Here is a 17,075-nt window from a genome sequence, read left to right as displayed (position 1 = left end):
TATTTTTCCACGGTCTTCAGCTGGGTCCTCGCACCTGATTGGCTCATGCATGGGCTCAGGGCTGACCAATCAGAGGGCAGTGTCACCCCCGAGTCTTTCATGAAACGGCCGTTTTGTCCAGTGAGCACAGAGCCATCCAAAGAGTTTAAAAGTTGACCCTGAGATCCTGCAAAGGTGAGGTTAAAGCTACTTGAGAAGGGGGAGGAGCTTTTAGGAGTGGCTGGCACATGGGGGAAGGGGAGGGCCGCGTGTAGGGCGGGAGTAGGGGGAATTAGAAGTGTTAAGTAAGTAAAGTAAGAAGCTGCTAGTATCAGAGTGCAGAGACCATTAGTGTGTCAACCGTCGCGCGGGGAACTACAACGCCCGCCCAGCCTCTGGAGTCGCTCGCTCCGTGCAACAGGTGCTGCTCCTCCTCACTTGACCACTTTTCCTTTCTAACGTTCGAAGGCGCCGTTTCGAATTTCCCTTTCCACTGAGTCGCTCGGTGCGAACTCTGTGTTTGTAGAGGGAATTGCTTCGTTAGCGCCTTTTTATTCACTAACGAGCATTGAATCATTACTTATTATCTGATTCTAGATGCGTTCTGTGTTTTGTTAACCGAGTGACGAAGAAACTTTGTGTATGTTGAAGGAATTGTTTAATAGACGTCTTTGTATTGACTTGTGAGCGTAGAATTATTTGTTGCCATCTGAAATTTAATACGTTCTGTGTTTTGCTTGTAGAGTGAAGAAATTATCATAGAGAAAATAACAATGGAAACAGGTTACTAAATTTCCTTCAGTTGATTGCTAACGAAGTGCTGACGTTCTTTTGTTAGTTGTGACGTTTTTCTCTGAGAAGTTCAGATATATATTGACTTTAATTTCTGTGCTTTGTACGAAACTGATTTACAGTTCATGTGACAGTGAGGTAAACGACAACGAATCATGTGTAAAAAATGAAAAAAAAAATGGTGACAAAATTTATAGCCAAGGAACACAGGTATAAATTTCAAAACAGCAATCAATGCAATCAGTTTGTGTTAGTGTTAGTGTGTGTGTGTGTGTGTGTGTGTATGTGAGAGAGATGACAGAGAGAGAGAGAGAGAGAGAGAGAGAGAGAGAGAGAGAGAGAGAGCGTCTTGTTTTTGCGGTCGGAACTCAGGAGGAACACGAACAGTTTTGCACTAGCGAAAGGGAAACACAAAGAGAGAGAGAGAGAGAGAGAGAGAGAGAGAGAGATAAGCAAAAGATGCAATATACCACCTGAATTTACAACTGATAACTTTTAGCTCTTTCGACACGGTGTTCTTTATTTTACAAAGTAAAATGAAAAGTCAACTGTGATCAATGTTCATGGAAGACTGAAACAGTTCACTTTCTACTTTGTATTCGGAACTGCCTCTCTGAAGTCGATTTTTCTTGACAACATGCAGCGCGATTTGAAGAATGTAACCGCATTCTGTATATATTCAACTATTTGCCGATATTACCGAGATAGGTGTATCTACTGTTGCCATTTTCTATCGACAGGCAAATGGAGTTAGGACATTTAAATCGATGCAGAGGCAGAAAAAAAAAAAAAGAAATGAAAGTCGAAGAACGACGAAAATAGCTCAGACTAGAATGCAAAGGAAAAAGAAGACGTCCAAGGTGGTGGGGAATACAGGGGAATAGGGGAATGTTGAGAGGGTGGGGGGGAGGAAGTTGCTGACGGCTCGTTAGGGTGGGGAGGGGAGAAGGGGAATATGGTGTGGTTTTAGAGGTCACTGAAAGTTAATATTGATATCAAGACTGACTGGTCGATTGAGCGGTGACTGGGAGAAACAATACCTTAAATTTAGTACAAAAGGAAAAATGTGGAAATTCGTGAAGGTTATGTAAGCAAGGAAGATAACTGTAAGCAAGATAACTGATAAAAATTAAGTTCGAAGTTACAATACAAGGGCCAAAGTGACTATATGGATAATTTGACTGACAGAAAACTATTTTTTTCTGTGCTTTGAAGTCTCCAGTGAAATACTCCTACAAATTAGGAACAATAATACCTATTTATTTGTTCATTTTAAACTTCAGTGAGACGTACCCAGGGTTTGGAAACAACTAAATAGACCCTTGTTTATGACATGAGCCTAAGAATTAGGAATACTTCAACAGATACTAATCAATTTCTGCATTAAACTTTCAAATGAAAGACCCAAGTATGAAGAGCAATTCAGCAGATATCTATTTACTGGTGTGTTGAAATCTCAAATGCAAGCTTACCAAGAGTCGGTAAAACTTCAACAAAAAGAAGCTCGAGAATTAGGAGCACTTCAAGATACCTTTCGTTTGTGCGTTGAAATCTCCACTGGGATGCACCCGTGAATTAGGGCATAATACGGAATAAAATTGAGCATTTCGGGGAAGATCACGGGTTAAAACTTCAAGGGATTCATGACGGATGATTGATCTTTCGATGGCACCTGTCTTCGAAAAGCAAGCTTTGAACATCTTTTGTCAGAGTGTGCCCTTCATCACATTTACAGTAACGTATTATGTGTCTTCTAAAGCACCAAACGTTCTTTTTAGAAAGCCGCCAGCCAGACTTCCCAAGGATAAGGGTGTACCATTCTGAACTGATCCTAAACAAGATAAAATGCCACACAACGGAAGTAGAGCATCGTGGGTAAGACCAAGGACGGTCAGCAACGTAACACACAGAGCAACAACGAGCTCAACAACAGCAACAAAATATCCGAGGCTGTCCGCACAGAAGAACAACGGAAAGGAAAAATCGACCTAGTCGGAAGCGGCTGCGCCGGGGAAGGATAACCGGGACATCTGAGGACCCGGGTGGGGTGGGGGTGGGGGGGTAGGGACTAGGGACGCATCGAAGGAGCCACTTGCAACCCCATTTCTAAACTTCTTGACCCCCTTAGAGGCGTCGTTCTCCCTCCTGCTTAGGCCTACCCCCCGCAGAAGCAGTAGAGGGCGTGGGGGTAGGCAGTGGTTAACTCTGCGGGGACAAGGACAGTGACCAGAGAGTCGCTGACCTTGGACAAGGCGGCGGCCAAGTAGGACGCAGGAAGAGAGCCAGAGACTACCGTAGGAATGGAAGACGTAACACAGCGTGAGGAGGAGGAGGAGGAGGAGGAGGAGGAGAGAGGAGGAGGGTGCCAGTGAATAGGAAGAGAAAGGATACACTCTCGTCTTAATAGCAGAGACCAGGAAGTAAGGAGGGAGGGAGGGAATGGACCAAACAGGGAGTCTGGGAACAACGAGGAGGAAGCAGAACCGTTTTGAAGATGAATGGCGATCTTCGAGGATGACAAGTCAGAATTCAGGGGAGTAATGGCTTTGAGAGGATAAAAATAGTACTCAGTTCCCTGAATGACGAGGCACTTTCCACGGAAAATGAAAACAGAAAAAGAAAAACAAATAACAGTGCAAACAGATGCCATCACATTAGAAATACTAGAGAACATATTTCAGGTTTTCCCTGAAGGTACAAACAATTTTATTTACTTTTTGAAGTTGGCCATTTCATCATTCATTCTCCCAAGATGTTTTTCTGTACTTGCGTTCGAATCAACTGAGGTTTGCGGGTAAGTAGGACAGGCTAAACAACCTCAAAAATAAGTGAAAGTGAGAGACGAATCATGATAAGTCAATAAGACAATGAGACTACTGAACAGTGCAGATCGCAAGACGACAGGCTTACTGTACTTTCTACTCCGCCACCGTTTAGTGATGGGAGAATACGGGACTCGACAGCGGACCGGAGACACATTACTGCTCTTATTTTCTTATTTGCTCAGGGGGCCGTGGCGTTTATTAAGCAGGGGGTCCAAACCGTTAGAAATATGCCTGTCGTATCTTCGTGACTCTCTTTTCTTCTTCTTGTTCTCATGACCTTATAAATCTCGTTTGCTTGACCTCATGCTTCGAGTTTTGTTGACCTCATAGGCTGACTGGCCGCATGCACAAGGAAACGCGGGCGAAAAGGTAAACAAGACCTCGCCTATCCAAACAGAGGCAAACAAACTTCTGGGATATCTAAATTGGGTGACGACATTTGCAACATAATTTAACAGCAAGGTGAGAGAGAATTGACCAGGCTTTTGCATTCATTACACGATGATATTTTCGGTTGTATATAGAGCTCAGCATGTTTTCCATTTACGGTAATATAGTGCACTGTCAAGGTTATAAAAATTCAGTCCCTTTCGATTTTGCTTATCTGAGATAACTTACTCAATAGAGACGGTATAAAGAGAATGATTTTCAATTGAAGGCAGGCATCAGTGTGAATATTGTTTTTTAAATAAAGACGGACAGGAAAATCAGTAAAAACGGAAAACGAAAGAAAGAGAATAAACTTTGGAGTTTGAAACGGATCACTGGCTACAAGAGGAAAACTGTTTCGTCACCTGGTGTAGTGTAAGAACTATCCTGAGGTGGTCCACCACCTGTTGTCGCTGAAGAAGAAGAAGAAGAAGAAGAAGAAGAAATGGTACGGGTGATCGATGGCGTTCGTGGGTGTTATTGATAAACTGCGGTTTCCTGCAACAAAAGTAAAAAAAAAAAAAAAAAGTATTTTGTTTGATGAGTGGGATTACCGCTGTCAGTAATGAGAGAAATTGTCTTCCATTTTATCTTTCTCTGTCCTTTACTCTCTCATTTCTTTCTAGCTATCTTTGTATTGCATTATCTCTTTTTACTTTATGTCTCTCCAATCTATTTACTTCTCTCTTTACGGCGTCTGCTCTTCTTGTTCTTCATTTCTTGTTACTGTGAGTGTCAAGATCTGTAACAGAGCAGCCTCTCTCTCTCTCTCTCTCTCTCTCTCTCTCTCTCTCTCTCTCTCTCAGAAGGCGCGTTTCCTTATGAACGTTGTGTCAATAACACTATTATTTGGTTGTCAGTCGTCTGCTAAGGGTCGCAACCGGAGTAGAGAGTGAAGAGAGGAAAGAAACATAGCAGACCAGAATGATCAGAACTTTCTCTCTCTCTCTCTCTCTCTCTCTCTCTCTCTCTAATGAAAGCCGTCTTCTGCGCCTTAGGAATTTCCAAATAAATGCAAATTTAGCAACACTTCCAGTACACTGTCAAAAAGAGCAAGAAGGCATCTCATCTACATATACCATAGAATTTCACCACCGGCGGAAATGCGCTGAAATTCATGCTATGCGCAACACGATTGCGTCATCGAGCGCATGACGTCGTCGCCTCTGCTGTTAAGCGAGGAATCTCTGAAAGAACGGTGTGACTCTCCCGCTTTCCCTTTCGTCAGTCCTCAGGCAATACAAATAGAAAGCGGACGACCAACCGAGGAAGTTGTTATTATGATTTCTCGGATCGTTAGCGATGTGAGTGTGTGTGTGTGTGTGTGTGTGTGTGTGTGTGTGTGTGCAGACTCATCGGGTGAAGTGTATATATATATATATATATATATATATATATATATATATATATATCTATATATATATATATATATATATATATATATATATATATATATATATATATATATATATATATATATATATATATATATATATATATATGTGTGTGTATGTGGGGAGTGTGTGTCCATTCGTTATGGAATTTCAATTTCGATAACCCAGAAGTGAATTTTCGGATTACTATTATTATTATTATTATTATTATTATTATTATTATTATTATTATTCATACACATTTGTAGATTTATTATTCCTTCATTATTGTTTTTGTTTATGATGCATGCACATCATAAACATGCATGGAGAGTAAATCTGATAGAGAAAATAGTAATATATATATATATATATATATAAATATATATATATATATATATATATATATATATATATATATATATATATATATATATATATATATATACAATTTTTCTAACGTAGCATGTGCTCTTCATATGCTTGTTTATGATGCGTATGCATAATAAACAAAAACTATAATGAATGAATTAAACATACAAATGTGTATAAATAATAATGATAACAATAATAAAAATAAATATACAGATTTACCTGGAGAGTAAATTCACTTCTGGGTTATCGGATCAGAAAGTCCATAACGAACTGACATAGCCGAGACTGGCGTTCCTGACCAACCAGTAGATTCCTCAGCTATATACAAAAGAAGTTGAGCACGCTGATGGCCCTCTAACGGCCGTGTTGGTGGCCCTTAAAAGGATACTGACTTGGCACGATGTTAGAAGGATGGTCTTCCCTTACAAAGGGTCAGAACCTTTTGGTATGCTGGGTATTGCTTTACTGTTCTCTCTCTCTCTCTCTCTCTCTCTCTCTCTCTCTCTACATAAACTTTTCCTCTTGTGTTTTTACTGCCTTCATCAGTCAGAGAGAAAATTGCTTTCCAATTCCCTCTTTCACTCTTCCTTTCGTCTCATCTGACAGGTCTTTTTTCAAAACAGACCAGACTTGGTGGTTAATCTTTCTCAAGACTTGTTCATTGCAGACCACTTATCTAAGCAACTGTTACCACTGATAATATGGTGACTGATCAAATCACCATAATTTTACTTATTGTATTTTATGTGATTGATCAAATCACCATAATTTTACTTATTGTATTTTATTTCATTCCCAGAGTTGTTTCCATTTTATTGCGTAGGTTATAATAGGCTTTCTGTTAGTCAAGTGTTATTACCTTTACTTTCCCCAATAAATGAGAGACAAAAAACCTGTACTGGACTTTTACTTCACTGTTAAGACTATCTACCAGTGACGTTATTACCTATCGCCAGTTATCCTACGCTTTCTAATTATTGTAAAATTCCTTATACTCGATGAGAGTGAGGACCTGTTCCGACAGACAGTTAAGACTAATTATCTCGGACATTGCGTCACAATTTTTTTTTAATCTTCCCCAAAAACGGAGCCTCTAACCTCCCTCTTTCTATATTCCAGAGAAAGCTGAGGTTCAATTCACTCTCTTCTTGCCAAGATCAACCCTCAAGAAAGAACCTGCCAGACAACAAGCCGTCTTGGCCATTCCGTGCTTCTAATACTACTACTACTACTGCTCTCGTGCCGGAGTAACCTTTCCTTTCTCCGATGTTAACCTTGAAGCCCTCTTAGCCAGGGAGCCAAGTCGAGCGGGTTCTGCTTCGTGTGGCCACCAGTGAGACTGCCAGCGCTGACACGCCTTCCAGAGCACCCCTCACACTGAGCAGGCCCTCCAGACCCTCTGACACAGAGCACGCCGTCACACCAAGGGCGATCTCCAGGGGAAACAGACTCGAGGCGCTGAGACCCCTCCGAGTAAGCCCCTTCGAAAGGACATCGTCGTCGCTCATGTTGGCTCTAAAGGCGGCCCTGGCTTGGGTCTACGCCCCCTTCCACTTTCGCTTCTTGAAAGCAAACTGCAACGTGAGGTAGAATCAGTTTGTTTCTGCTTCTGTTTCTTCCTCAATAAAGTGACGGATTGCGGTGTCGTATCAAAAAGGAGCTGAAGAGATTCTGACATTGCGTCTTTTTTTTAAGTTGTATTACGTCAGTGAAAATACACCGTAGAGAAAACAAACTTACAGTGTTTAGTGACTGAGAAAAAAGACAAGCACAGACAAAAAATACACTAGAAAATTAAAACAACACAAATACAAAGTGAAATCCGGACGAAATAGGACAAAGATAAAAGAAAAAAAGTTAAGAACATATTGAGAAATTTCCCTTCTTTTGTGCCGAGAATGTCTCCGTGTGGAGTACCCAGCTGATAAAAGTGCAAGGGAACAAGGTCATGCGTTTCTGAGATTGGACATTAAAGGACTCAGCAACAGCCACAGCCGACAAGATGATGAGACAAGAGTCAAGGTAAGGTTGTCTTTCTTTGTTCTAAGTATCTTTTGCTGGGTCCCTCAGAGTTCGTTTTGCTGAGTGTAAACAATGACCCTATCTATTCGCATAAACTTTCTGTTGATCTTTATCTTATTTTAATGAAAAGAATTAAAGGTTTCCTTTTTCATGTATCCTTCACGTACGTAAAACAGATAATACAACTGTGTTAAAGTGGTGCTCGTGTGCTATATCTTGTCCTACATTTTCAATTGTTGCCTGGCGTATGCACTTGTGGGTGTACTTGGGGTGCGGGGTGGAGATTGGGAAAGGAAAGGTAGTAAGTGAATTGTATTACAGCGATTACACATCCCTTATTTACCAAAGTCAGGACGCAGTCACGCTCAGATTAAAGAACAGAACAAACCAACAGCCTGACAAAATAGAGTAAAACGTCCTCGGGAGCCTTCCAATAAATACGGGGGAGTAAAATACGTAACGTGCACGCCAGAGCACGGCGTAAGGCCACGATAACGTAACGTAACCGCATCTTAAGGGTGACCGCACTCTTTTGTTACTTTTAAGAGATCTCAGATATATTTTTAGGTCGCTTCAGACAAAACAAATGTGATGATTATGTCATCGTGACTGGGACTTTTTTCTTTATTGCCGAGGTTATGGGTGATTTGTTTTCCTTCACTGTATCTTGAAATATCTAGAGTGTGCATCAGTTTTTGCTGCATTAATTAGGTTCATATATATATACATATAGATATTCTATATACATATATATATATAAACTATATACATATATATAAATATATAAACTATTTTATATATATACATATATAAATATATAATATATATATATATACATATATATACATATAGAGTGAAAGATGTACTGGAAAGAAAGTGTCTTAAGGTCCAAGAAGGGAGAGCGCGCGGACAACACAGAAATTGAAGTGTGCATAGGGATTTGGGCGGACTGCTGATGATCATTCTGCGTAATTAAAAAAATGACTGATTTAGGTATTTTTTGGCATAGGGGATTCATCCTCGATTCAGCAGTTAAAGCGTGGATGTGGCAATAATTCTAGTTTTGTAATCTAGAAAGTACCCTACTAGGCTTAATAATAATAATAATAATAATAATAATAATAATAATAATAATAATAATAATAATAATAATAATAATAATAATAATAAAAATGGGTACTGTGGTCCAATTGTTAGGACATTCGCCTCATCAGTGATAGGCCCCAGGTTCGATTACCGAGCGCACGTTGTAGGCATATTCCATTAAAACCAATTATCTGACAAGAAATCTACAGTGGTAGGTCGCACCTTCATCCCAAAAGATTTTCTGGGGACCGGAAGGCTTAAGGAGAAAGACATATAATTGTATAATTATTATAATCTGAAAGCAGGATATGTAGCTTATTAGAATACATAATAAAGACATTTTAATGGAAATGCTTCAAAGAAAAGGTGTGACATTCGTGAATGAACAAATGAAGAAGAAGAAGAAGAAGAAGAAGAAGAAGAAGAAGAAGAAGAAGAATGACTGAAACTTGTATACAAGAACTGGCATTTGATTAGAATTAATAAGTTGATAAAAACCAACATTCGCGATTAACCTGTCAGTGTTAATAGTAATATGACCAGTGCCATATATACGAAATAATGCAATAACTAATTATTGTTGATAATCGCTAAAGAAACAAACTACAAAAAAATAAAAATCGCAATTATAAATTTCGTCATTTAACATTCGTTTGCAATCGATTGGTAGTTAATGATTTCTGGATCAATGTCAATGCGGTGTCGACACTGAGGCTTTGCTGAGCTCGGTGTCGCAATGTTTCTGTTCAGTTGTGTTGGGTTGTTCGTGTACATTTGTTGTACACTCGTGTATATATATACATATACATATATACATATATATATATATATATATATATATATATATATATATATCTTCTTTATAACGTATTTATTTTTGTATGGGGTATGTTTGTTGAAGGATACATATATGGCTTTGGGTAACCTAATCAATCACTGCCCTGCTGAATCACTTGTGTGAAATATGTTTTCATGTATCATACCCAACGCCCTTTCTTCCCAGAGCGAGAAGTTATTGCGCGGGTATGGCGAGAGTTCGAACCCAGATGTTTGTTATGTTTTTAGATTTGAAAGGCTTTTGTTTTAATTATTTAGTCTGTAACCCTTTTTAAGCAAACTATCCGTTGATTACATATATAATCCCGGGATGTCAATAGACGTTAAAGTGTCTGCTGAGTCGGCTGCGGATTTGAACCCGCGCCACAGACCTCTACTTAAGTCCGAAGGCTGCTGTAACCGACTGAGCCAAGCTAATATATATATATATATATGTATCTTGTGCACATACATATATGATGTAATCAACACACAATCACGTAACAGAAATAAATTTCTGATCACATCAGGATCATAACCCAGGTCTTTCAATTGATATATACTATATATATATTGGATACCCTATTACCTGGGCAAGCTAACTGTTGCATACCAGTATGTGTTCCCAACTTAAAAATATATACATATATATATATATATATATATATATATATATATAATATATGCTCATAAAAGGAGTTAATTATGCTACTTATTCATATCAATATATTTACATACGTCGGACTTAGAATCGTACCTGAATAACAGTCTGTAACATTCCTACATGTATTGAATAAATTAAAATATTTTAAACAAAATCAATCAACACTTCTAAGTAATCCTTACAATTATCCACCTTTTTTCACCGTTTTCCCAAACCACTTTCAATGGCTTGATTCCCTTCCTTTGAAAACCCGTCATTCTCTCGCAAGGTTTATTATTATTATTTTTTTTTTCTCCACTTCCTCTGCAGTGCCGCGGAGGAAACAGACCTTGTCTGACTTGGGTTGCATGATGTCACTGCTATATCTGCTGCGACTGGTGTTGGGGAATCCTTTTGCATAATTCTAGCTTTCTGGATTGTAGAGAGAGAGAGAGAGAGAGAGAGAGAGAGAGAGAGAGAGAGAGAGAGAGAGAGAGAGAGAGAGAGAGAGAGAGAGAGAGAGAGAGAGAGAGAGAGAGAGAGTTCGGGCAAAACGTATGGAGAGCAAAGTTACTAAATAGCTGAGTATGTTTGTGGGATACACTGTATGTGTGAAACACGCACACTCATGCATATAGATGAAGAGATAGATATACAACATATACAACATGCATAATGTGTGTATATACATGAAAAGACTTACACGAATACCACTGTGTGTTCGTGTACACGTGTTCTTCTCCATCGTAAACAGCATACATGCTTTACTGCAAACAACTGGCTATATATATATATATATATATATATATATATATATATATATATATATATATATATATATATATATATATATATATATATATATATATATATATATGTATATATATATAATTTATATATGCATATATATATACATATATAACATACACGGAATACATTGTGTGTGCATACATGCGTGTTTGTATCCAATCGTGTACAGTTAGTTACAAGGTATGCTATACTACACACAATAATATTTACATACATATATATATATATACATATAATATACATATGTGTGTATGTATGTACGCATGTATAAGCTCACTTATAGTACCCGGATAATACCTGCAAGCGTTTCGTAGACTACTCTAACCTCGTAATCACGTTTCCGTTGGCTAATAATGCTAACGCATGCAAATCGCACCCCATCTGCGCAACAGCAGGGATGCGAAATAACTTCCGTGCCTTTCTATTGTTGCTGCTGAGCATCTCTCTCTCTCTCTCTCTCTCTCTCTCTCTCTCAGATAATACGTCTCTGATGTAACATCACACCACTCTCCATTAAACCGAGAAAGCGATTAAAACATCCTCCGATTGGCAGAGGATGCAGTACACCAATCAGAGAGATCTAATGTCTCGTGGAGATGTGTTTTCCTCAAGACGAATCCACCGCCGTCTTGCGCAATTTTTAGTTTTTGTCTTGTGGAATTAAAAACGTCCTCTCTGAGTCTCACTTTCTTTTTTTTGTCAATCTCTATTATCTGTTTTTTTTTTTCTGTTTCTGTTGGAGAAAGTTCCTGTCTTTAATAAGCAACAATGAGCAGCAGATGTAATGATAGTGCGTTTATTGATGGCGGAAAAATAATTGTCATGGTGTTGGCATAACAGCAAATTTCAGTAACGACGGATCTGGTCTGTACTTGGATGGGTACCAGCCAAAATGTACCATACGCCGTCGACGGTTACCCGTGGGATTGGATGTGGGGCTAGCAATCTCATCCCAGAGAAACTTGCTGATAACCAAAAATGTGGCAAATTTTGGTGTTAAACCCTACAAAGGAAAAGGAGAAATGAGTTCTTCTTCTTCTTCTTCTTTTTCTTCTTCTTCTTCTTCTTCTTCTTCTTATTATTATTATTATTATTATTATATATCTTCAACTGATAAAATATTGTAGATGTACCTATAGTCACTGTAATGGTTGTCATAATGACAGGTTTTTATAAAAATGTTGTGGCTCTATCTTCGCATGTTTGCGTGTTTGTGTGTGTGTGTGTGTGTGTGTGTGAGCGCGCGCGTGTCTGCGCGCGTGAGCGCCAGTGTGCCTACATGCATGGACCTTACCTACACGTGGACACGATAATACTGCTTTTGAGAAGAATCTCAATGGAAAAGTTCCTCTGATAACGAGTATTAAATAAATTACCATTATAGTCATTTGTGATTATTGCTTCATCACAACAATGGATGTAATACCTGGCCTTGAGCTGTGCTGCCATTACACGTCATCGGTCGTAAATAACAATAATTAAACATAACCTACCTTTGCTGACAATTAGAAAGCAAGGCTCGAGTTAATCTGCTCCCGTCTCTCTCTCTCTCTCTCTCTCTCTCTCTCTCTCTCTATAAATAAATATATATATATATATATATATATATATATATATATATATATATATATATATGTATGTGTGTATGTATATACAGTATATTATAGATTACATATATGTTGCTAAGTTTCAAATATCATGTACTGTATTAACTATTAAGCCACTGGCAACTGGTTTGTAGGTTGTTTGTGATAGAATATATAAAGGCACAAAAATGTCAAGTGTAACATTGTAGCAAGTTTCACCAGCACAAACAAACACACAAAAACACGCTCACATATACGCATACATACACACACACTTGTATGTATATATATATATATATATATATATATATATATATATATATATACATATACATATACATATACAGATACAGTATATTCATACAGTGTCGGAATCCATACCATTTTCTTCATATCAGCAACTTAGGGGAATTCGTCAAAGAGAAAAGACTATAAAGAACAAACACATATAAATACAAAGTTAGCAAAGAGATTAATTTGCTGTAAAATGTACACTCTTTTATAACTTTTTTTTCCCTCCGCCTCATGACAGGGACAGAAGAATGCCCAAAACGTTGTTAATAAGAATAATGAAGAAATATTTCTAATTGTAGCATTTGTGTTCTTTTGCCTGCACATTAGATTTCCAAGGGAGCATTTTTTTTCTTTTTTTTTAATGGTACTCTGAAGTGTAAGAAACGAGCATTTCAAGGCCAGAATTCTTCGCGATTAACGTGTCATTAACCGTAAATGCACCGTCTTCTAAATTCTCGTGACTGCATTGTTGCGCGTACTAAACGCGTTCTAATGACGGGAACTGACCTCCGCAACGGTAACTACTACGGAGCTTCGATATCCTTTTTCAGGGTCAAGTCGCAGGAGCCAGGTGTTACTGTGCTACTTTTCTGGCAGGTGAGAGACCTCTCATGGACGTTATAACTACGAAGTGGCTAGCCTTGACACGATTCTGCGGCCCTCTTGCGTTTATACGAAAATGCTTTTTTTTTTTTTACTGAAATTCCCTCTACGTTCCGCTTGTAATTTCCCTCGCTTATCTTTGCTCTTGCAGTGTCATGTTAATCCTCGCGGATAATCAGCCAGTTATGTTTCTTTCGCGCTTTTCATGCCAAAATCCATCTGTCTGTGAAGCAAGAGCCCCTGTTGGCAAAAAATGGGTAATTTATTTCAAGAAATACATTTTTTCCGAAAGGCTGAATGTGTCCTTGTGATTGATAGCCAAGTTTTCATAAATCGGTTCAACAGAATGGAGTTGCAACAACTCCACACTTGCACACCAGGTCACATCAGATATGTCTGTTGTATTAAGTATAATACATAAAATGAAACTACTTATGTAGAACTGGTTTGCCTGCAAGAGGAGCTACGTTGGAACTGAAGAGTTAGAGGAGTTTCAGACCCAAGCAAAAATCCCACCTGCAGAAGAACTCTATTTCAGAGCAAAAATGGAAAAGTACACAACAAATGTGTCTTGAAATAGACAATATCATGGATCCAAACCCATGTGGATATATTTTTTATTTAGCAACAAAGTTTACGCATATAAGAGCCCGTGCCGGTAAAAGTACACCTTAAGACAAAAACAAAAACTCCTCTCCGTTACATCGTATCAGCGACCGTGAATTCATGGTGACCACAGTGCATAATTTCTAAGACTTTTGGAGTACGTGTTCACGTAACGCTAAACGCCATGTTCACACTAGTGTAATCTGAGGCAATGGTTTTGCTCGCCCTCTACTATTTAGACGCATCAAGAAGCGTTAATTCCTCAAGAAATATAGGAAAACATTCAATATTTCAGCGTCATTTGCCAAGTGGCCATAGACAGTAAGTTCCACTGGGTTATTTACCAACCTTAAGGTAGGTTTATTTCCAGCTTTAAGTAATCGTAGGTTGTGCTGTTTCATATCAAAACTATTGGCTATTCTTATTTATTCTTATTCTCTCTGAAATCGACTTGAATATGTACAACAGCTTCGAAATCAACTTATACATCTCTTTATAGCATCATGGATATGTCCTCTGTCAACTCTTTGCCAAACGCAGTAAGCATTATGCTCTTCACGTATCAAGGCACGCATGCGCACACACAGCCAGAATTGCGAAACTTAGTGCATAGCAGAAAAATAGGCCCCGCCCACTGGATACGTGTCACGGATATGCGCATTTATAGTGCGCCGCAAATGTACGCACTGCGTAAGGGTGACTGACGCGATGAAAAACAAGCTCTTTGGCAGAAGTAAAAGCGTGGCAGAGCACGAATAATTAGCGCCGACGATATCAGTGCGCATGGCGAATTGAGTTACGAACGTCACGTTGGCTGCGCCCTCAGCTATATCGTACCAGAGACATTTTTATCTTTTTAATAATTTCTGTACATGGAATCTATTTAAGTGATATTTCTATCATTTTTTGAAATTCTTCTTAACATTGTTTTTAATTTATTTTGGACTTATTTATAAATCAATAATGTATCAAGGTGTGCATTTGTGTACCATTTTAGTTGATTTAATAAAAGATATTGCTCAAATTCGAAATGGGAAGAGGATAGGCGGGCCATGACATTGCAATGATGTTTATAAATATGAAACAAACATATATAAATAAAAGGAAGAAGATGTAGTTATTTTGCCCTTTTAATAATTTCTTTATACATGGAATCTATTCTGATATGATAATTCTATCATTTTTGAAAGTGTTTCTATTCCTGATATGATAATCATCATTTTTTGAAAGTCACATTGTTTTAATTCTGAGGTGATAATTAAAAGTACCTGCTTTAGCATTTACATTGTTGATATTTGATATGAAAATTTATCTTTTGAAACTACCTTCTCCCCGATATTTTGACATTTTATATGACTTTGCTAATATTTTGTGTTGTCATTTTTTCTTCTGTGTTGGTAAAGTATTTTGAACTTATTTCAAAGTCAATAATGAAAATGTTATGCATTCGGGTTCATTTTGCCTATACTTGTATTATAGCTACTTCATTGAATACATGATATTTGTAGAGCTAGACATGATATTGCAAAATATATTTATTTAATATAAAAATAAAAAACATACACATATACAAATATAAATTAGTGCAAATTGTTGAGGAATGTCGTGTCATGACAGGTTGCTGAGGTCTTTTGTGGGATGTCATAGGAGCGCCAGCCGCTGTGCAGTGAGTGCCCGCTGCTGCCGCGATGTTGACAGGCCGGCAGGAACTGCAGGTGCCTGACACCTGCTATGGTGGGTCATCATGGCCTTCGACGCACCGCAGCCCTCTTTGGTGGCACGGATATATCGTTGGATGGCACCGAGCACTCCATTTTCAGGTGCAGGCTAGCTGTTCTGACACCCGCGCACACTATCCTCGACTTCTGAAAAAATGTAGGCCGGCCCCATCAGGAGTGCTCGGTGTCGGCGTCGGCACTCTCGTGGGCGTTGTCGTCGGTGGCGGCGGCGGGTCGCCTCTCGCAGGCGAGGGGCAAGGTCCTTCCTCCTTCCCCAGGTCGCCTCTCGTCACGAGCCTGTCGAGCGCCGCAGCACAACAGCACGCTGCCTTCAGCATATAGTTCTATTTTCCCGGTCCCTTCAGCATGGGTCCTTGGGCATCTTGGCTGCTGCAGTGGACGGTTGCCAAGACGGAGGCGCTGAGGGAGATAGCAACAGGATGCTGGCAGAGAAGCACTGACAAGCGCGCCTCTCTGCCCCTTTATACTTCAGCAACTCCCACGCCATTCTGACAGCCACGCAAGCGCAAGGTAACGGCGTTTCAGCCCGCGGTCTGCGACTCGGGCCACGCTACCTGACAGTGAGGCCACCCCCGCAGGGTTTCTGAGCAGGCCGAAAGGTTCCTGCCCCGGCGCACGGCCAGGTGGTCCGTAACGGCCGCCGTGCCGCCGCATTTACACAGTAGGCGGCATTTACCTATCTGTTTACGTACTCTCTGGCTCCGCCCCGTTCGTGGCCGTGCGGGATGCGCCTTGATACGAATGTGAACGTAGCTTTTTAGAAATTTATGAAATTCAATTATCTTTTGAAGGTATTCACCTGCGTGAGAGTAAGAAAGTCATGCCACGAATTATCACTTCATATACATATGTGTGTGTGTAGTGTGTATGTATATTATATATATATATGTATATGTATATATACATATATAAATAGTATATGTATATATACATATATAAATATATATATATACATATATATATATATATATATATATATATATATATATATATGTATATAGGTAATGTATGTACCATATATCTATTTGATTATATATACACATACTTCACAAGCTAAGGGCAAAGGTTTTGACTAAGTGAGAGAGAGAGAGAGAGAG

General features: G+C 39.0%; 1 protein-coding gene across 1 annotated transcript in view; it reads left to right on the top strand.

Annotated features, from left to right (window-relative positions):
• The first annotated feature begins 306 nt into the window (after positions 1–306).
• The window catches only part of LOC136844955 (NADPH oxidase 5-like), a 107,749-nt gene continuing 90,980 nt past the window's right edge, over positions 307–17,075 (top strand). The window contains exons 1-2 of the mRNA XM_067114378.1: positions 307–400; positions 6,893–7,795. Coding sequence (XP_066970479.1) covers positions 7,776–7,795 — 20 coding nt within the window. The 5' untranslated portion in view covers positions 307–400; positions 6,893–7,775. The remainder of the gene's footprint in view (positions 401–6,892; positions 7,796–17,075) is intronic.

This window comes from Macrobrachium rosenbergii, chromosome 13 (assembly GCF_040412425.1).
Source record: "Macrobrachium rosenbergii isolate ZJJX-2024 chromosome 13, ASM4041242v1, whole genome shotgun sequence".
In the NCBI taxonomy this organism is placed as follows: Eukaryota; Metazoa; Arthropoda; class Malacostraca; order Decapoda; family Palaemonidae; genus Macrobrachium; species Macrobrachium rosenbergii.
This window is presented reverse-complemented; position numbering and strand designations above follow the sequence as displayed.